General features: G+C 36.8%; 1 protein-coding gene across 2 annotated transcripts in view; it reads left to right on the top strand.

Moving 5' to 3' along the window:
• Positions 1 to 22,190, top strand: part of dclk1a (doublecortin-like kinase 1a) — an 86,140-nt gene that overhangs the window by 3,601 nt on the left and 60,349 nt on the right. For both annotated transcript variants that reach the window (XM_022681478.2, XM_049468937.1), the window contains exon 3: positions 717 to 1,063. In XM_022681478.2, the coding sequence (XP_022537199.1) occupies positions 717 to 1,063 (347 nt within the window). The remainder of the gene's footprint in view (positions 1 to 716; positions 1,064 to 22,190) is intronic.

The following is a 22,190-nucleotide window of genomic DNA, read 5'->3' as shown; positions in this document are numbered from 1 at the left end:
TTAAAGCAGAGAAATAAATAAAAAAGATTTTCTTTGTAATTAATACAGGTAGTACATTTACCAAACCAGAATTGTTTAAAAATCTTTTGCATTGATTAGTTGACAGTATGACATGAGGTTGGATTTCTATGTATATTTTTTAGTTAATAAGATGCATTTGTTGCATTGATTTTGTATGAATTAGTTTGTAGTATATACATTATTACTATATATATATTTATATTAATATTTTTTCTTTTTTTTTTATTGTTTTATTTCAATTTTTTTCCCATTTTTCTCCCCAATTTACATGGCCAATTATCCAACCCTCACATTAGAACTCCCCCTATCACTAGTGATGCCCCAACACACCAGGAGGGTGAAGACTAACACATGCTTCCTCCGATGATGCTGATGCAGCATTACCGAGTAGCATCACAGTGCTAACGCTCGGAGAAAAGCGCAGCGACTCGGTTCTGATACATCAGCTCACAGACGCCCTGTGCTGCAGACATCACCCTAGGAGTGATGTGAGGAGAGAGCGCCATCTACTGTACCCACCCGGAGGGAGCAGGGGCAATTGTGCTCCCTCTGAGCGCCGGCAGCTTGATGGATTTTTTTTTATTTTTATAATAAACATACTTATATATATGTAGCTCTCTTGGCAAATATGTGCACAAAAATGATTAAGTATCTCTGCATCCCCAATGACACCCCTATTTCTTTATCTGTTGCAGGAGAGAGTTATGTGTGTGGGTCTATTGAGGCCTTTAAAACGCTTAACTACACCAAGAACATCAACCCCAACTGGTCTGTGAATGTGAAGGCCTCTGCGACCTCCAGGTGTCCTCCATCACTGTCCAGCTCTAAAACAGGGCCAAATGAAGCTAAAGAGATCAAAGACTTCATCAGGCCCAAACTGGTCACCATCGTACGCAGCGGGGTGAAGCCGCGCAAAGCCGTGCGCATCCTGCTCAACAAGAAGACGGCGCACTCGTTCGAACAGGTCCTTACCGACATCACGGACGCCATAAAGCTCGACTCTGGAGTTGTCAAGAGGATTTACACTCTGGAAGGAAAGCAGGTAAGAGCATCTCCCCTTTGTTGTTTATTTTGCTTTGGATGAACCCATAGACTGTATATAGCTGGACAGAGCATCGTCTCTCTAAAGTGAAGCCACCACAGGTCGGGCGCCCCCTGCTGTTCGGTTTCAGAAAGCTGTGTAACCCCACCCATCCCCATAGATTTCAAAACAGGCAAAACAGAACAACTTTCAATCACGTTTTTTTCTAATATACTGTAATTCTACCTCCATTATTTAAATGCAGCAGTTAGTGTAACCTCTGTTTATATTGTTAATTTTTATTTCCCCACAGAATTCGTTTTTTAAAATGTTATTCAGCTCTATTTAAAAAGGTGTGGTTATTGTAAAAGGGCTGGTTATGGGCGGGACCAATAACAGACCGTCAGCTCCGCTCCGCTCCGCTCTGCAGCCTGTGACCTCGAGGCAGCCCTCAGGGGCGGGGTTATTGAAATGAGTAGGCTGTCTCTCCACAGTCTTTCTCCCTCCTCTGGTCTCTACTGCGCTCTACAGACTCGGGTTTCAGGATCGCCAACATGGAGGAAGATTTTAGCTTCATTTTCATCTTTTTTGCAGTGTCTGGATGAACCGCACTGCTGTCTAATGCCATCACTGATGTTATAATGAAACATTACATAATCATATCATCCAAAGGGATAAGGCAAGTCTTCAGCAGGATGTTATTCATGCTGTTGTTTGTGTTCTTGCTGTGAGTCTTGCTGATATGATTGTATATAATTTAATCAGTGGATGTTTGTGCACTCACTTATCACTAATCAGCCATGGACTTTAACCGCTGATTCTTGACCCTGGTACTCAAAGCTGGAAAAAAAATCTGTTCAATTTCAAGTCTGGGAAAACATAGCTTGTGTCTAAAGGCTAATAATGAAATATTTTAAACCAAAGTCTGAATATATGAAAATCTAAGTCCTAATCTATGTCAAGCCAGAATTGTGTGTATACACATCTATTATGTTTGTCCATTGGTAATTAGCCATATAGACTAGAGATGGAACTCACTAAAATCAGGTTTAAATTAAAGTTCCTGTGTTTTATATATTTTTGATTACAGTAAGTTTCAGGAAGTTTTGACCAGGGAGTAGTTTACTCCAATAAAAGCAGGAACATACATTAAACCCGTACTCATCCCGTTTTTTAATTGACTCTCTGATAAGTTTATATTATTAAGATCCGATCTATTTGGGTCAAGCACTGCAGAGAAAGCCAGGCTCTCACCTGTAGGCCTCTCTGAGGGGAGGATGCAGAGCTTTATGAATGAGAGTCTGTGTCTGTTCCCACGCAGACTCTAAATCTGTGAGCTGCTCGCTCTCAGCTCACAGAAATAGCTCCACATTCGCCCTCTTTTAAATTCCTCCCACCTCTCTGTACCTTTCACACATCAGCCAGCACACACACACAAACACACACACACACACACACACTCATAGAGCTCAGCAAGCAATCTGCAACACACACTTCAGTCCTGCTCCCACTGTCTCCCCTCTACATCCTCTCTCTCTCTCTCATCCTATCTCTCTCTGTCTCCATATCTGTCTCACTCCCTTTCTAACTCTGTCTTGTGGCTGTCTATGTCTCTCTGTTTCTATCACTGTCTCCCTGTCTCTCTCTCTATACAGTGATATGGAAAATCATTGGTTGTTCAGATCAGCAATCAGAATGTTGTACTTGTTCCTCTGTATGAATACTTTAGTAGATTTAGAGCAGAGTTTAGAGTTTAGGGTCGTTGTCTTGTTGAAGTATCCAGCCCCGGCGCTTTAACTTCAACTTTTTCACTGATTCTTGAACATTGTTTTCAAGAATCTGCTGATATTGACTGAAATCCATGAGACTCTCAACTTTAACAAGATTCCCAGTACCTGCACTGATCACACAGCCCCACAGCATGATGAACCACCACCACATTTTACTGTGGGGAGCAGTGAAGTGTTTGTCTTGAAAAGCTGTGTTCTTTATCCACCATGCACACTGTCCTCCAAATAACTAAATTGTAGTTTCAGTCCACAGTCCACCTTGTCCAACTGTGCTTTAGCTTTAGCATACCTCAAGTGACTCTGTTTGTGGCGTGTGCTCAGAAAAGGCTTCTTCTGCATTAATTACTCTCCCATACAGCCTCTCCTTGTGTAAAGTGAGCTGAATAGTTAAATGATGCACAGTGACTCCATCTGCAGTAAGATGATGTTGTAGGTCTTTGGAGCTGCTCTGTGGGTTGACTATGACTGTTCTCACCATCCTTCTCCTCTGCACCCTGTCTGTCTCAGTCTGAGTCTTTTACAAACTCTCTCAGTGTCTCTTTATGTCTGTCTCTATCTGTAGGCCCTGTCCTGCACTCTGCAAACCGTCTACTATCACTCTTTGTGTCTGCGCTGTTAAAATACCAGTGGTGCTTATGAATATATCTACTTAAATGGTTGTGGTGGTCTGGAAGTGAGCTGTGTTTAGGTGAATTTCTGGCGTATTCCTATTAGGGGTGGGCAATATTATATCGTATACAATATATCGTTTCACAGAAATATCATGATATTAAAAATCCATATTGTGATAACAGGGCTGTTCTGTCTTAAAAGTAGTCTATTATTATTTACTGTGAAGATTTATTTAGGTTTATTTATTTAGGTTTATTTATTGTATAATTGTTTTAGTTTGCAGTTTATATGCATGCACTAAATATTCTGCAATATTATTTGCTGCATTATATTATTTTATGCTATATTATTTATTTTGCCACACTATAATTATTCTGTTATACTATTATACTATATTCCTGAAATTAATGAATTATTTTAGTTTTCCTATATCGCCAAGTATATCGTTATCACAAAAATACCCTGAAATATTGTGATATTATTTTAGAGCCATATCGCCCACCCCCTAATTGCTATCGTATTGCTAAGGTTCATGCGGTCATGAAAACCTGGAAAAGCCATGGTATGTAAAGATAGCGATTTTCAAGCCTGGAAAAGTTCATTCTTAACAAAGTGTAATTTTAATTAAACCACATAGGCCTACTATAATCAGTTTTGACAGGTATTTTTTTTATGTTTTATTGTCAATGTATGCACTTATGTTTCTAAGATCGTATGTTTATGAAAATTTGCCATGAAAAGGCATGAAAATAAAAATTAATGGAAATGTATTGTATAAAAAGTGTATAAACCCTGATAAAATAACATTGCCATCTCTGTAAATGACTTGCTTGCGCACCTTCACAGCATGAACGAGAAGGTCAGCGCAGGAGCGCTGTCTGTTACAATAGCAATCTGCCAAAGTCAGAGCACACCTGGATCTTAAAGGCAATGGCAAGTGACATGCTATTTTTGTTTTTTATTGTTACACCACAAACACAACCAAGATGAATTAGGACAATCAGTCCATGCCTGTTACGCGTCTTGAGCCGTGCAAGGCGCACTTTTTCCAGTATTACAATAACAAAGACACACAGACACTGCCCTAAATCAAGTTGCGCAGTGCTCGGTTGGTGTCTCGCCTCTAGATTCTAAAATAGGGCTCTACATTTCTGTTTGACAATCTCTCTCATTTCTCTCTGTGTCTCACTCTCAGCGACTCTAGCTTTCTCTCTCGCTCCTGTTTCTCTCTCAGTGTCAGTTCAGTTCAATTCAATTCTAGATGCTTTATTGGCATGACAAATAGCAGTACATTTGTGTTGCCAAAGCCTGAGTTACACAGTTTTACAGTACAGTACAGTAAAAGTAAAAGTAGAGAACTGATTCAGAGTTTAACAATTTCTAGAATGTAGAACAGAACAGAACAGATTCTACATTTTAAAACAATGCAAAAAATAAATAAATATATAAAATTAAAATAAAATAATAATAAATTAATAATAATAAAGCATAATATAATTAGTGTAAGTGTAAGTAATGAGACAAATTAAATAATATTGTGTGTGTGTGTGTGTATAGTCTGTGAGAGTGTGTAAAGTGTGTATATGTACTGTGTGTGTGTGTGTGTGATATTTAGTGTGATATGGTCACTCTCTGTCTTTCTCTCTGTGACAGGCTGTTATGTATTGAGCTGTGAGAGTGCAGCTCTCTCTGTTCTCTCTCTCTCTCTCTCTCAGATGTGCATGTGTTCACTCAGGTAAAATGTGGGAACCATCTGTCTGAAATTCATCAGCACATTAATTAGTTGGTGCACAGATCCGATCTCTCTGTGAAGTCTTTGCAGTTCTTCTCAACTGAAGCTGCTGTAAAGAGCAGCAGCATTTCATAACACTGCTCGGCATTATCCTTCATTTATTTAACCCTTAAATTGCAGAACTTGCTTTTCTTTCATGGACAAAAGTATTGGGACACCTGCTTATTTATTGTTTCTTCTGAAATCAAGGAAATTAAAAACGATTTTAACTTTTAACTTTAGTAGGAGTATCTGTCAACACTGTCTTTCAGTATTTAGGCTTTCTACTTGGTTTTGGGTCATTGCGGTCAGGATTGATTGCATTCAGCGACAAATGCATTAGTGAGGTCAGGACGTTGGATGATCACCACCCCACCTCATCCACAGTTCCCCAGCTTACCCCAAAAGTATTGAATGGAACGCCATCATTCCCGAATGGGACGCCATCATTCCCGAGAACACAGCTCTACTTCACCACAGCTCAATGCTGAGGTGGATAAATAGATATGGTGCCAACTGGTTCGTGCTTATCTGGCCCAGAGCATCCACTAATATATTTACATCCACAAACATATGGACATGAAAAAACATTTTATATCTGTAATGTCAGTGTATAGGAGAAAGGTCATTTTGTTAAGCAGAGACTGCAGATAGATTTTTAAAGTGTAAAGTGTATGAGACTGATTTTTTTTCTCTGCTTAATCAAGTGGTCTCGACTATTCAGGGGACCTGCTTTATATTTGTGTTCTCCCAAAAGAAGAACTTTAGCACTCATTCACTTTACCAGCCTTAAGCTATATAACATATTTGCACTACTGTTATATACTATTTATACTGTCATCCCATCTCAATCACCATCAATATTGCACTATTGTCTTCTGTCTTACTTATGTTTATTGTGTCTTGTTGTATTGTACATATAGTGTCTCCCACTCTTTTATATATATATATATATATCTATTTCTCTCTTTTTTACTTATATTTATATATCTATTTCTCCCCCACACTACTGCACCTTGTTTTTGTCTCATGTATGTCTATTGTGTCCCTGCTGTATTGTACACATAGTGTCTCCCATTCTCTTTTATTATATCTATTATCTGTACTTGCTGTAAAATTGGGAAGGAGAGTAACGTAATTTCAATTCTCTGTATGTCCTGTACATATGCTGTACTGACAATAAAACTACTTGACTTCAGCCACAGTTTGTCCAGCTATGTTCTGCTTTAACATGCTTAATGCAGAGTTAAAGTCAGATATTAAACAATACAGTCCTGCTCACATCTCCAGTGTGTTAAGAGCATTATGGGTAGTGCTATTTTTAGTGCGGAGATCGATTGGGCCTGAAGGCACAGAGTAATGAATCAGATTGGCCCAGCTCAGAATTCCCTCTGATTATGCAACTATGAACAAAGAAAGGGAGAGAAAAGTGAGGACGAACATAGACAGCTCATGAAATACTGAAAAAAAAAAGACTTTAAAAAAGATCAAGAACCATGTCAGACCCCAGATGGTGCAAAACAAGAAGAACTGATGAAGAAAATCCATTTTTCTTTTGCCTTTCTGCTCACACTCTCTCTGATTACATAATTTCTTTATGACGGTCTAATGATGCCTGTGGATGGGGGTTTAAATACAGTTCACAGTGAATCCATTTGAAGTGGTTCCACAATTCAACACTGCAATCCCATTAAATGAGAGGAGGTCACTGTGAGCCTTGATAAAATGATAAATGATAAAATCCATGTACTTGTGCTTTGATTTTATAAGTTTGAAGAGAATTTAACAAGTTAAGCCTGGTCCAGGTTTTCAAGCATTCACAGCATTTCCTACAGGAAAAAGTCCAACTCAAAGGCTTGACTTTATTTAGTGTTTGGCTATAAATACAGCTCTGGAAAAAAATATGAGACCACTTAAAAATAAAAATGATGAGTTTCTTTGATTTTATCAAATTGAAAAGCTCTGGAATATAATCAAGAGGAAGATGGATGATCACAAACCATCAAACCACCAAACTGAACTGCTTGAATTTTTGCACCAGGAGTAAAGCAGCATAAAGTTATCCAAAAGCAGTGTGTAAGACTGGTGGAGGAGGAGAACATGATGCCAAGATGCATGAAAAGTGTAATTAAAAAACCATCAGGGTTATTCCACCAAATATTGATTATTTCTGAACTCTTAAAACTTTATGAATATGAACTTGTTTTCTTTGCATTATTTGAGGTCTGAAAGCTCTGCATCTTTTTTGTTATTTCAGCCATTTCTCATTTTCTGTAAATAAATGCTCTAAATGACAATATTTTTATGTGGAATTTGGGAGAAATGTTGTCTGTAGTTCATAGAATAAAACAACAATGTTCATTTTACTGAAACATAAACCTATAAATAGATAAATCAATCAGAGAAACTGATTCAGAAACTAAAATCTTTTAATTTTTTTCCAGAGCTGTATGTTTTCCAGTCTGCTGCTATTTCATATATAATTTTATGAAGAGGTTTTGCAATGGTATTGCATTTACAAAGCTTAATAGAGGACGTTTCATTTGCAACAAGACATGTGAGAGAGAAATTAGAAAGAAAACTCAAAGATAACTCGAAAAATATATTTGTTGGGCCTCATGTTGCTTAAGTTGGGTAGCAGACCTCTGGTCCAAATGTCCGGTCAGGTCACTTCATGTGTTTTAGGGGTGTGGCCGTGAGCTTGTGGATCAGAAGAACTGGGTTTTTGGGTCCTGCGGTAGATCTCGGTGTCTAGGGGCAGAATGCTGTTAACCTGCATAATAAGGTCAGAGACAGTAGAGCAAGGCCTTATTCTCCTTCCTGTCTCAATGTGAGCCGATTCACCAGAGACTCCTGGAAAAATGTCACAGTTAGTAGAGTGAAATACTGTAACACACATTAGTGATAGGGGTGTGACATATCGTATCGTATGTGATAATATCACCAAAAATGTTAAATATTGTGAACGATATTTTACCCTGAAATATGGTGCCATATCACCCACCCCTAATCATCACATCAGGGTTCTACTTTTTTACTGTTTTTAGCAAAAGAAACATTCACACTGTTCTCATTTCCAGAAGTAAAAAGTAATGAATTACATTTACTCAAGTTACTGTAATTGAGTAGATTTTATAAGTAATTTGTCATTTTTAAAGTAGTTTTTAAAATAGGTAATTTTACTTTTACTCACGTACATTTTGACACAAGTAATTTACTTTGCTACATTGGAAAACTCCCAATTACTGAGTAACAAATTAAATGCTGGGGGGAAAAAAACACAATTGTCTGAATAAAAAAAAGAAAAAATAGGCACGGATGCTTTACTCAAAGTATATTTTAAATTGAGTACTTTTTACTTTTACTAGAGTAGATTTTTAGATGGGTACCTCTCTTTTTTTTTACTTTTACTTGAGTAGAATTTTTGCAAAGTAAAGGTACTTTTACTTAATTACATTAATTATTTTTCAGTACTTTTTCCACCTCTGCTCATTTCCCATTATATATCTACTAGAGACTAGAGATTATATCTGTCCAGTATCATTTATTTTACATTAATCCTGGATATATGGAAATATATAAAGTGCATGAGTATATTAGTAATTGGTATCATGACATTCTGGATCATTGACCTCTATAATAAATCTGAGAATTTTTTTTTTATATATATATATATCTCAGTTCTCAGGATATCATATCACATGCAATAATAAAATTCTCAATATTTTATCAGTGTTTTGTCATATCGTTAAAAGTATTGCTATTGTGAAAATACCACGAAATATCGTGATATCATTTTAGAGCCATATCGCCCACCCCTAAGTGGTGATGTATCAGAGTTTTGGATAACTCTAATAAACTTATGCCGTAGGTGCTCGCAAAATCATCTGGCTAAGTCACACATTTTGCCATTGGATGGGCAAAAGTGTTTAAACTACCGTTGGCGCTAGTGGGTGTTGGCTACTTGAGGTGCATAAAATCAAACCAACGTTTGTTTAACTACCTTGTTTAGTATTTTTTTTTTCACAGTCACAGTCACTTTTCATACAATGTTTAGATGTTTATATACACATATATTTATCTATAAATCCATACTTGTTGTTTACCTTAGAGTTTTCTCCGTATAAGGGCAGTAGTTACACTCATAGCTATAGTGTGCACTATTTAAAAATGAGTGAAATACACCTGCAACAAACAACCACTACCACTTATTGAATGAAGAAAACACAGTTTGAAATGATGTGCAATAATATTCCTTGTTAAATATTTGTTTAAATAATTTACTCATGCTAGTGTTGTTCATTATTCAGTAATGGGAAATGTACACAGTAAAATTAGCAGTGCTGGATCAACACCTAAAGAGTTAAGTTTAACACTCATTCGGAGCATATATGGTCTCACTCTACAAAGAGTAAAAATTATACTGATAGCTGTGTTAAATGTTCAGTGTTATGTGTTAATGTGACACTGTGCGGTGCACCATTTACTCATGCTAGTGTTGTTCATTAGTGTTATAGCAACACCTAAAGAGTTCATTTTACACCGTTTGGAGTATATATGGTCTCACGCAACAAAAAGTAAATATTACAGTATTGAAGTGTTAAACCCAGTATTAATGACATTGAGTTGAATAGTGAAAATGAAATAAAATAAAGACGAAAACATATCCTTTTTTATTGTTCAGGTTCTTGGTATTTTTATTTAAAACATTTAAACACATTCAGAGGTATGAATCAAGTTGCAGTAGGGTACAACAGGAGTAATTTCCAATGCAGCATCAGGGTGGACCAGAAATGGCACCTTAATGGTAGCTACAGCTGGGACTTCAAACGCCAGAATTTACCGGCTGTGCCATTTAGCTAGATAGCTATCGTTGGTTTCCTGAAAGAACTGTTAATTTTACCTCAGCTAGCTAACTACTTAACTTTAGGTTGTTTCTTGCAATAAGTTTCACATAAGCCAGGGGTGTCCAAACTACTGCCCGCGGGTCATTTGCGGCCCATTTCCTTTTTTGGAGCGGCCCGCGAGGTATTTTAGAAATAGAATGAAAGTTGGCCCGCTGTTAAGCAGGTTTTTATAATGTGAGATTCAAAGTTTGAACGCTAGGTGTCAGAAACGGGCCACAGAGTCTAAAAGCAGAGAGAGTGCGCATTTCTAGCTCAGAAAAACGGGCCAAAGAGTCTAAAAGGGGAGAGGGTGCGCATTTCTAGCTCAGAAAAACGGGCCAAAGAGTCTAAAAGCGGAGAGAGTGCGCATTTCTAGCGCAGAAAAATGGATAAAGAGTCTAAAAGCGGAGACAGTGCGCATTTCTAGCGCAGAAAAACGGGCCAAAGAGTCTAAAAGGGGAGAGGGTGCGCATTTCTAGCTCAGAAAAACGGGCCAAAGAGTCTAAAAGCGGAGACAGTGCGCATTTCTAGCGCAGAAAAACGGGCCAAAGAGTCTAAAAGGGGAGAGAGTGCGCATTTCTAGCTCAGAAAAACGGGCCAAAGAGTCTAAAAGGGGAGAGGGTGCGCATTTCTAGCTCAGAAAAACGGGCCAAAGAGTCTAAAAGCGGAGACAGTGCGCATTTCTAGCGCAGAAAAACGGGCCAAAGAGTCTAAAAGCGGAGAGAGTGCGCATTTCTAGCGCAGAAAAATGGATAAAGAGTCTAAAAGCGGAGACAGTGCGCATTTCTAGCGCAGAAAAACGGGCCAAAGAGTCTAAAAGGGGAGAGGGTGCGCATTTCTAGCTCAGAAAAACGGGCCAAAGAGTCTAAAAGCGGAGACAGTGCGCATTTCTAGCGCAGAAAAACGGGCCAAAGAGTCTAAAAGGGGAGAGAGTGCGCATTTCTAGCTCAGAAAAACGGGCCAAAGAGTCTAAAAGGGGAGAGGGTGCGCATTTCTAGCTCAGAAAAACGGGCCAAAGAGTCTAAAAGCGGAGACAGTGCGCATTTCTAGCGCAGAAAAACGGGCCAAAGAGTTTAATATTAAGACACATCATGAAATTTAACATCAATTTGAAAAATCTTAGTTTACACAACACAGTCAAAGATAAAGATAGTAAGTGAAATGGTGTGTGATGAAAGTAAAATGGTGTGTAAATGAAATAATCAGGAAAATGTATTATTTAAAGTGGTATATTTCATTATTTGTTTTATTACAGAGTCTGTGGCCCGAGACTTCAAATATATTTCTCCTTCTGGCCCCCAACAAAAAAAGTTTGGATACCCCTGACATAAGCTAAGGTTAGCTAGGTTAACTAACCTAGTTTTTTTCTGGCAAGAGGTTCCCCATTTAACCCAAGTTAAAGCTAGCTAACGCTACACTTTTTGTTTAACTTGTGAGAAATCTTCCGCCTCTCGTCAGCTAGCTAACCTGCTAGGTTAGCTGTTACATTTAAGAAGTCCCTATTTCACATCAGCTAGCTGAGCAAGTTTAAGAGAACGTAGGTTAATTCTTCTCCTCCGCTAGCTTAGCTTAGCTAGCCAGTTTATTGTAAGAAATTTCCAGTTTCACCTCAGCTAGCGTTAGTTAGGTTAGCTAGCTAGCTAGCTAACTAACAAACTAACTAAAAATCCCAAAAAGGATTCCACAGGATTAATAAAAATGTTATAAAAATATTAATTGTTTAAGAATTAAAAAAACAAATTTAATTCAAGGTAAAACAATACCAAATATGTTTAATGTCACTACTTATCAAATTGGAGAGTTTGAGGGGAAAAAGACACAGCTGCTGCTATCACTGAATCACGAAGAAAAGTGTAGTAGTGTAGCAAATGTGTTAACTCTGGCAAATAATTCCAACTTTATGTAAATTGTAACGCTGAGAGTTGTTAGGATAACACCCAGGTAGTCAAAAAATGTTTACACTGTGATTTTAACACTATAGATTTTACTGTGTAAATTAGGGGTGGGCAATATTATATGGTATACAATATATCGTGACACAGAAATATCGTGATATTAAAAATCTATATCGTGATAATAGGGCTGTTCTGTCTTAAAAGTAGTCTATTATTTACTGTGAAGCTTTAGGTGTATTTATTGTATAATTGTTTTAGTTTGCAGTTTATATGCATGCACTAAATATTCTGCAATATTATTTGCTGCATTATATTATTTTATGCTATATTATTTATTTTGCCACACTATGATTATGCTGTTATACTCTTATACTATATTCTCATTATATTATATATTATTTTATATTCCTCACATTTTAGTTTTCCTATATCGCCAAGTATATCGTTATCGCAAAAATACCCTGAAATATCGTGATATTTTAGAGCCATATCGCCCACCCCTAGTGTAAATAAACACGTGTGTTTGAGATGTTTGCATGTCCACATGCTTTTGGCTGTGTAAATTATCTGTTATATATAGGCTACACAAGTCTAGAAGTTCTTATTTTCAGTGTTAAAAACTGCACTCCTGTCATCTTACTGCTATTTTTAAAGTCTGTTTTGTCTGACGCACTTCTTGTCAGGCATTTGCCTGAGAGAGATTCCACAGGGACTTCCAGAAGTTTCTGGAGTTTGAGAGTAAATCTGGGGAGGTCTGTGCTCAGACAGCTCAGGATGTTACGTTTAGTTGGTGGAAGTCTTCAGAGCGGAGTGAGCGAGACAGGCTATCCTGTACCAGATGGGTATAGATGGAGCATGAAGCTGAAATGAATAATGAAAATGTGTCATCTTCTTTAAGCCAAGTTCAACTCCATTAAAGCATTACATCAGAAACATCTCTCTCTCTCTCTCTCTCTATCTTTTTTAAATCTATCTTTTTTCAAAATTGTTTTCTACTCTCTCTCATTTGCAGTCTCTTTCTTTATTGTTATCTATTTACTCGTTTTTCTGCCTCTCTCTTTCTTGTTCTCTCTTAAAGTCTCTCTCTCAGTCTCCCAGTTGCATTTTTAGCCTTTCTCTCAGTCTTTCTTTTTTGTCTCAGTCTCTGTTTTGCAGTATTTTGCAGGGTTTGTTTCATTTTCTCACTTTCCTTCTCAATATCCCACTGTCTTTTTCTCCGTCTCTCTCATTTTTTCTCCCATCCTCTCTCTATATTTCTCAGTTTATCTAGTATTTTCTTTCACTCTTTCTTAGTCACGCTCAGTCTCTCTCTCTTTCTCAGACTCTCTCTTTCTCAGTCTTTTTCTTTCTCAGGCTCTGAGTAGCCTCTATTTTTCCTCAGTCTCTATCTCTCTTTCTTAGACTCTCAGTTTTTCTCTTGCTTATCTTTCTCTGTAGGCTCTCAGTCTCTTTAATTCTCAGTCTCTTTTTTTCTCAGTCTCTACTTTCTTTCTCTCTCTCTCCCAGTCTCTCTCTCTCTCAATCTCAGTCTCTTTCTCTTCTCCTGTCTCCTTCTAAATCTTTTTTTATCACTCTTTCCATTTTTTTATTTTTGTTATCTCTCTCTATTTTCCTATATTTGTGTATCTCTATCTTTTTTCAAAATTGTTTTCTACTCTCTCTCTCATTTGCAGTCTCTTAATTGTTATCTATTTACTCTTTTTTTGCCTCTCTCCTTCTCATTCTCTCTTACAGTCTCTCTCTTAGTCTCTCAGTTGGATTTTTAGCCTTTCTCTCAGTCTTTCTTTTTTGTCTCATTCTCTCTTTCTCCGTTTCTATGTTTTGCAGTATTTTGCAGTGTTTGTTTCATTTTCTCACTTTCCTTCTCAATATCCCACTGTCTTTTTCTCATTCTCTCTCCCATCCTCTCTCCTTATTTCTCAGTCTATGTTCTAGCCTCACTCTTTCTCCCATCCTCTCTCTATATTTCTCAGTTCATCTCATATTCTCTTTCACTATTTCTCAGTCGCTCTCAGTCTCTCTCCCTTTCTCAGACTCTCCATTTCTTAGTCTCTTTCTTTCTCTTTTCTTTTCTCTGAGTATCTCTAATTATCATACTCTATTTTTCTCAGTGTCTATCTGTTTTTATCAGACTCTCAGTTTTTCTCTTTGTTATCTTTCTCTGTAGGCTCTCAGTCTCTTTATTTCTCAGTCTCTTTTTTCAGTCTTTTTATTTCTCAGTCTTTTTATTTCTCAGTCTCTTTTTTTCTCAGTCTCTTTATTTCTCAGTCTCTTTATTTCTCAGTCTCTTTATTTCTCAGTCTCTTTTTTTCTCAGTCTCCTTATTTCTCAGTCTCTTTATTTCTCAGTCTCTTTATTTCTCAGTCTCTTTTTTTTCTCAGTCTCTTTTTTCTCTCAGTCTCTTTTTTCTCTCAGTCTCTTTATTTCTCAGTCTCTTTTTTTCTCAGTCTCTTTATTTCTCAGTCTATTTTTTTCTCAGTCTCTACCTCTCTTTCTCTGAGGTTGTCTCTTTCTTATCTTTTTCTCACTCTCTTTTTGCTTTCACTTCCCTGTTCGTTATATTCTCTCTCTCTCTCTCTCTCTCTCTCTCTCTTTCTCTGTTGTCTTTGTCAGTTTTCTATCGTTTTCTACACACACTCTGTCGTACATGTACGTTTGGCTGAGATGAAGACAGACGGTCAGAGCAGTCTGTGTGTGGCTCGTGTTTGACAGTAGAAGTGAAGGAAGCTAATTTTAGCCCAACGTCTCCGCTCCATTATGATCCCTGCCTCTATTGAAACCGATCACGACACTCCCCACCTAACAGTTTCTATGACGATGTGATCCAGTTGCTAAGGAACGGGCAGAGCGCTGATGACGTCACAAGGGGCAGCTCTATGTGTGTGTGTGTGTGTGTGTGTGTGTGTGTGGTGTGTGTGGCTACAGGGAGTCAGTGTCAATCTGAGGTGAGGTAGAAACCGGGTAAGTGGCTTAAGCCACGGCCATGGCTCGTCTATTCTTATCTCCTAAGCCTGTATTTACTTCCAAAAACCACATGAGCAAACTCTCAACCTGCACACTCAGTAAGAGTTAAACGAATAAAGATGCTGTAATGTCTATCATGGTATTTCTGAGCTTTGGGAACATGTTGGGATGCACTAAATGCAATATTAATTAGTATTACTATAATTACTGTAAATAGACATTTTCAAATATAGCCAAATGCAACTGGCAAAATCAGCTGATGTCCAATTATCTGTTTGTCACTATGCGCAATTGTTACTCTTGAAGTATAAAATCAGTAATTCTGACGTCATAATCAGACTCATAATGAGACCCTGTTTATATCTGGTCTCTTCATGCATTTTCAGTATTATTTCAGGAGGTGATCTGAGATCTGTTTGTGCCACATGTTTTACAGTTTTTCCACATTGTATAAACACAAATCCGAAAATATGAAGCTCACGTGTCACATTGTGACTCCAAACTGCTAAACTCTAAACACAATTCCCTCCACATGTTCTCACTCAAATATCATTCTAAATCACAGCTTTACAAATCACTAAACACAAACTGCATCATTTAGTACAGCTTGGTCACCTGAGAATTACTGACCTTCAGATACATAAATAATAAATACATTTTTGTTACCTTTTTGTATCTGAACTGATTTTCCTCGTCATGTTTCTCCTTGTTCTTACATAAGTAAAAATTACAGTTTTGCAACCTTTACTGCATACAGTAAAAACAGCTTACATATGTGTTGCATATATATGTAGTACTGTAATGCTTTATGGGGGGGTCCTACACCACACCAAATAAATATAAAGAACAGAAAGCCAATATATTTTCATTGACTTGTCTTCATTTGAATTTGTACAGTGGCTTCATGAAGTCAAAAACAACCAAATACTTCTGATAACAGAGTTCTGAACTGATCTAAAAACTGTCAGTGTTTATTTGATGCTCTGCAATAAGAGATGAGCATATAAAGAGCTGTGTGTGTTGTTTTGGTGGAAGGAATCAGTTTCGCTAGAGATTTGTGTTTGAGTTTCAACAAAGCAGTTAATAATTTTCAGTTTGTGTTTAGAGTTTTGAGAAACTGAGCCAAGTTTCTAAAAATGCGTTTAAACATTTAGGAAAAACTGTAAAAGTGTGAACACATTAATTTCTAAAACCCATTTAACAACCTAAATATTTCCAGTTTAACAGTAGCAATATGTATATATACACTGACCAATAAATGTTACCAAAGGGGACAGCTTGGGAGCACAAACACATGTATACATTGCGAGGAGTAATCTTGTGAGTAAGGCTGAACACTGGCCAACATACTCATGGCAAGGCAACTGAACAATCCGATGTTGAGCGTGGTCTAATAGTAGGTGCTAAACAGAGAAGGGATGTTTCTTTTCCTAAGGCAATACATTATAGAAGGCCCTTTCACCCACAGTGTGTGATAATGACCTTGACCAGTAGCATCTCAATGGTGTTCATCTCATTAAGTTTCCTGGTGCACATGGTATATGTCGAGGTTGGGATGTTCCTGGTTTCTCTGTGTGCTCTGGACGCACCGGGGCCATAAGCAGGAAGAAGCGGATAATAAGATTAAAGAATGGTGACTAATGTTGAATGATTCATTGTCCTTTTTTGTAATGACACTCTTCTATAAGCTAATTCTAATATAGTCTTCTGATGCTAATAATAAAACTGTAATAATAATGCTATAGTTATGAGTTATGAAAATTACAATTGAACACTTTATTAGATTTATATTTTAATCCTTTAATATTTAATTGCATGTTTTTTTATGTGACATACCATCATGATATGCTTCATGTAGCACAGGTGGTACACATACAGTTTAAAAACCCACTGCTGTAGATCAGCGTTTATTGCGTCAAAGAAAACTATGATGAAAATTGTTTGCTAAGTTTTTAATGTTGAACACAAATAAAAACTAAATTAAAATGTCAAAATACAATGAATTGGAAGGTTATCTGTAATACATTTTATTTTTGTCCACTAATCGAAACATGGCCACTCCACACAGCATCTTTATGACCGACAGAACTGTGGCATTTCATCAAGCCCGTTACACACTTTGATAAACATTATTGGGAGGTTCAGCTGCACTACCATGGCAAACAGAACTCAATGTATAGTGCAAAATGAGGAATAAACTCAGCAGAAAACACAGGGGACCTTACATATGTCTTACCACTAGGGGTGGGCGATATGTCTCTAAAATAATATCACGATATTTCAGGGTATTTTTGTGATAACGATATACTTGCCGATATAGGAAAACTAAAATAATTTATTCATTTCAGGAATATAGTATAATAGTATAACAGTATAATCATAATGTGGCAAAATAAATAATATAGCATAAAATAATATAATGCAGCAAATAATATAGCAGAATATTTAGTGCATGCATATAAACTGCAAACTAAAACAATTATACAATAAATACACCTAAAGCTTCACAGTAAATAATAGACTACTTTTAAGACAGAACAGCCCTATTATCACGATATGGATTTTTAATATCATGATATTTCTGTGTCACGATATATTGTATACGATATAATATTGCCCACCCCTACTTATCACCAAGACCTTTAGAAAGATTAGCTTGATCAGATTTCTCGAGGCAAGTTTTGCACATAACATAGCTCTGTTAGTTGGTTTGCTAGTTTGATATGTCTCTGGTTTAGCGTTTTTAGCGTTGTTTAATGTCTGAAGGGGATCTGTGCAATCCACGATCATTAGCTAAGGTGTTTTGGTTATATTGGCCACAAATGCCCCCTTTATTTGAACTGAGAGACACAATTCATACAGCCTTCACTATAAACATTGTATAAGTCTTATGTATATTTACATAAGAGCAGAGAATTGCTGGTCTTTGTAAAGTAAACCCACAGCTAACCAGTGACTTTAGACACCAGATAAACACTGTTGTTCCTTGAATGAATGAGTTTCAAAATGCTGTTGTTAAGTAATGAAAGTCTAGGCTACTGAAACCATGTATTTTTTGGATGCATCTGCAGTGCAAGTGTACGATTTCAGAAACGTGGCTTTATTTGACTCACTCTTAAAGCTCAGTTGCTTAAAACATTTTAATGTGAGCATCATTTAAATGCAACAAAACTTCAAGGCTATTTGTTAACCTTAGCAATAAATAATCTCAAAATAATAACACAAATCTAAACTAGTAAAACCATAAAAATACAGAACACATACTTTTTTTATTTGACTAGAATTACATAATTAAACTAAACTAAGACGTTGTTTTTATTGACTAAAACTTGACTAAAACTAAGAATAACTAAAATGACTAAAATGTGAGTGAAACTATTTTACATTTTAATCAAACGTCTGATGAACACTGCTGTAGATTTTATGGACTTATTTTAACTGCAGAATCAAATCCAGAGTCCAAACCTTTGCACACAACTGAACGGAAATTTTGAGATGCATGAAGAATTTTATAATTGCATCTTACTGTAGCTTTCTGTAGATCAGTTATAATTGTTTGGACGGTATAACTTGCATAACGTGCATTTTATACAACATAAAAGAAGCATGTTTTTGTAATTCATGCAGTTATACAGATAGTGGATTGTGATGTTAATGAATTCAGCAGCAAAACAACATATTGGCATTATCTTCATAAACAGGACTAGCAGACGTAAACTGAGGGCAGTACTGTAATCAGTCGTCAGTCATGTGCCCACTGGTGTTGAGTCATGTACTTTCTGAACGCAATCTAATTTGCTGCCCCATTGCTTATGTATACACATGTCCTCCCTCTAATTAGGGATGCAGTGGCCTGCTGCGTCTGTCTCCCCCGTCAGATGGCCTTTGTTTATATCACCATTTGTCCCTCATTTATCAGCACTCCTGGGGGCAGCCGCCCCCTCCCCCTGCTGGGCAGACATTCGGACATGTCGGCTCGGACATATGGACCGGCTCGGACATATGGACCGGCTCTTCTCGGCTCCTTCTGTCAGCAGTATTCGCTCTCCTCCTAATTTGAGTCTTTCAGTGCCCAGATCAGGCTTAATGATAAAAAGCTTAGCCCCTACCAGACTTATTCTCTCTGTACTCCGAACTGCATAACTTATGGATTAGTTCTTCTGTGTTTACAGCAATAACACATGAAAGGGAGTGATATAACATGAGATATTAGCACAGCCGAGTGCTGAAGATCAGTACACCAGTGACGATATTCTGATGTTCTTGCGCAATATCTGTGCAAACCTCGAGTGTATTATTTATATATCATAGTTCCGTTATCACTGTTTATTATTAGATTTAAAGAGAAAGAGGACAGAAAAAAATGATTTATTAACATTATGTATGTAAAATGGTTCCAGTCATGGCTTTTAGTCATACGAGCAGAGGAACAATTTCCCAATAATCAGTGTTAAAAGCAGCAACAAAAGCATTAAACTTACTTTTTTTTGTAAATTTTGCATCATATTTAAATGAACTGTTTCATTTTATCTATCAGAGAATTTACTAAGAATTAGACATGTCTTCTTTAACTACTCTAGCAGGCTTTAGTAACACTGAGTGAGAGAAGAAATAGTACCCGTCGCTTGCATTAGCTTGGCTAGAACTAAGGTTTGTTTTGAAACTGCTGATCGAACTGCCACATTTAAGGTGGAAGTTGGGGAAAATGCTAATGCTAACTTTTATTTAATTAAACGTTAAACGTGAGTAAGATATATATATATATATATATATATATATATATATATATATATATATATATATATATATATATATTTAGAAAAAATGACACATCTTGTTTAACTACTCTAACAGGCTATAGGAACAGTAAGAGGAAAAATAGAATGCATCCAGCTTAATGGTGCTTTACTGCCATGGCTTTGGTTGGCTCACTGGTGTGTGTTAGTATTGTTGCTCAGTCAAGGGAGTGTGTGTTGCAGTAATGCTTAAAGAGCTTTTGTATGCCATTATTGTGCAATTTTGGTGCCCCTAGAGCTGGGGTGTCCAATCTTATTTTTGTTGGGGGCCAGAAGGAGAAATATATTTGAGGTGACGGGCCACAGACTCTGTAATAAAACAAATAATGAAATATACCACTTTAAATAATACTTTTTCCTGATTACTTTCATTTACACACCATTTTACTTGACTTACTATCTTTATCTTTGACAGTGTTGTGTAAACTAAGATTTTTCAAATTGATGTTTAATTTAATGATGTCTCTTAATATTAAACTCCTTAATTACGGCAACTTTTAGACTCTTTACCCCGTTTTTCTGCGCTAGAAATGCGCACCCTCTCCGCTTTTAGACTCTTTACCCCGTTTTTCTGCGCTAGAAATGCGCACCCTCTCCGCTTTTAGACTCTTTGGCCCGTTTTTCTGCGCTAGAAATGCGCACCCTCTCCGCTTTTAGACTCTTTGGCCCGTTTTTCTGAGCAAGAAATGCGCACTCTCTCCGCTTTTAGACTCTTTGGTCCGTTTCTGACACCTAGCGTTCAAACTTTGAATCTCACATTATAAAAACCTGCTTAACAGCGGGCCAACTTTCATTCTATTTCTAAAATACCTCGCGGGCCGCTCCAAAAAAGGATACGGGCCGCAAATGGCCCGCGGGCCGTAGTTTGGACACCTCTGTCAGTCTGTCACATTGCAGGGTCAGAACTAAATGTGGTTTATAATAAATAGACCACAGTTAGTTCAGCAACATCAGCACTCTGAATGAACCTAGACATGGGCTGAAACATTTTTCAGTGCAAATAACTGTACAAAAAAAGATTAACTGATCTTTATACATTGTTAAGGTGTCATATTTGTATTTTTTAGAGCAAGATTCTTATTTAAATCTTTTACAGTTTTAGAGTAATAAAGCCAGAAGCAAATATTTGGTCATTCTTTATGGTCAGTGCTTAGTAAAAAACCCCTTTAGCAAATATGACAGCTTGTAAGCAGTGAAGACTCCTTCTGTTCTTGTTTGGGGGATTGTCCCTGTTCTTCATTGCAAAAGACTTTTGTTGGTTTTTTTGGTCTGTCTTTTCTGAGGTCTACCCACATATTATTGTCAGTGATTTTTAGGTCAGTGGTGCATGGGGCCAATAGGAAAAGCTGCAGCTTCATATCTTGATGTATTTCATTGTGTAAATGGAGGTGTGTTTAGAATCATTGCCCTGCTGTAGAACTCATTCTCTATTAATCTATAGCTCATTTTACAGATATATATATATATATATATATATATATATATATATATATATATATATATATATATATATATATATATATATATATATATATCTCTCATCTCATTGTCAACCGCTTTATCCGTGAAGGGTCGCGGGGGGCGGGCTGGAGCCTATCCCAGCAGGCAGGAAGGCAGGATACACCCTGGACAGGCCGCCAATCCATCGCAGATATATATATATATAAAACAAAAAATTCTGGAGGCAAACATCACTATATCTGTAAAATATATATACATATATACGTATATACATATATACATATATATATATATATATATATATAGGCAAACATCACTATATCTGTAAAATATATATACATATATACATATATATATGTATATATATACTATACAGATATAGTGATGTTTGCCTCCAGAATTTTTTGTTTTATATATATATATATATATATATATACACACACACTCCCTTTCGAGAGAGAGAAATAGACCTTGAGATTTTTCTTATTTAAATATAGGGAAATGCAGTGTAAATTATATTGAAACTGGGATATCAGAACGTAAATTGAGCAAGGTGTTATCATATAAGAGTGGTTTAAAAGTGATGAATTATCAACATTCCCGCATCTACATGTCATGTGTGTACAAGAAATATGACATAGAAGGCATTACCACCCACAGTGTACAGTGCAGGGGGTGGTAATGATACTAGTCCCTGTTATAGACGTAGTGGACAGAGGTTAGGTTGAGAATTGTTGAAGTACCCCTTTAATATTAAATGAGGAGTTTAAGGGGTTAAAGTCCAGTCTGAAACTGCACCACAAGCTAAGCCTGGACTACAATCAGAAAAGCATTCTGCTCAGGTTAAAATTGCTTTAAAACAGCCAACTACACCGTGTTTGACTAAACATGATTGGAATTCTTTAAATAATATTATCTGCATATTTGTTTTTTAGCAGATAAATGGTTAGACGTATCTGTTAGATGCTATGGT

This window comes from Astyanax mexicanus, chromosome 20 (genome assembly GCF_023375975.1).
Source record: "Astyanax mexicanus isolate ESR-SI-001 chromosome 20, AstMex3_surface, whole genome shotgun sequence".
In the NCBI taxonomy this organism is placed as follows: Eukaryota; Metazoa; Chordata; class Actinopteri; order Characiformes; family Acestrorhamphidae; genus Astyanax; species Astyanax mexicanus.
This window is presented reverse-complemented; position numbering and strand designations above follow the sequence as displayed.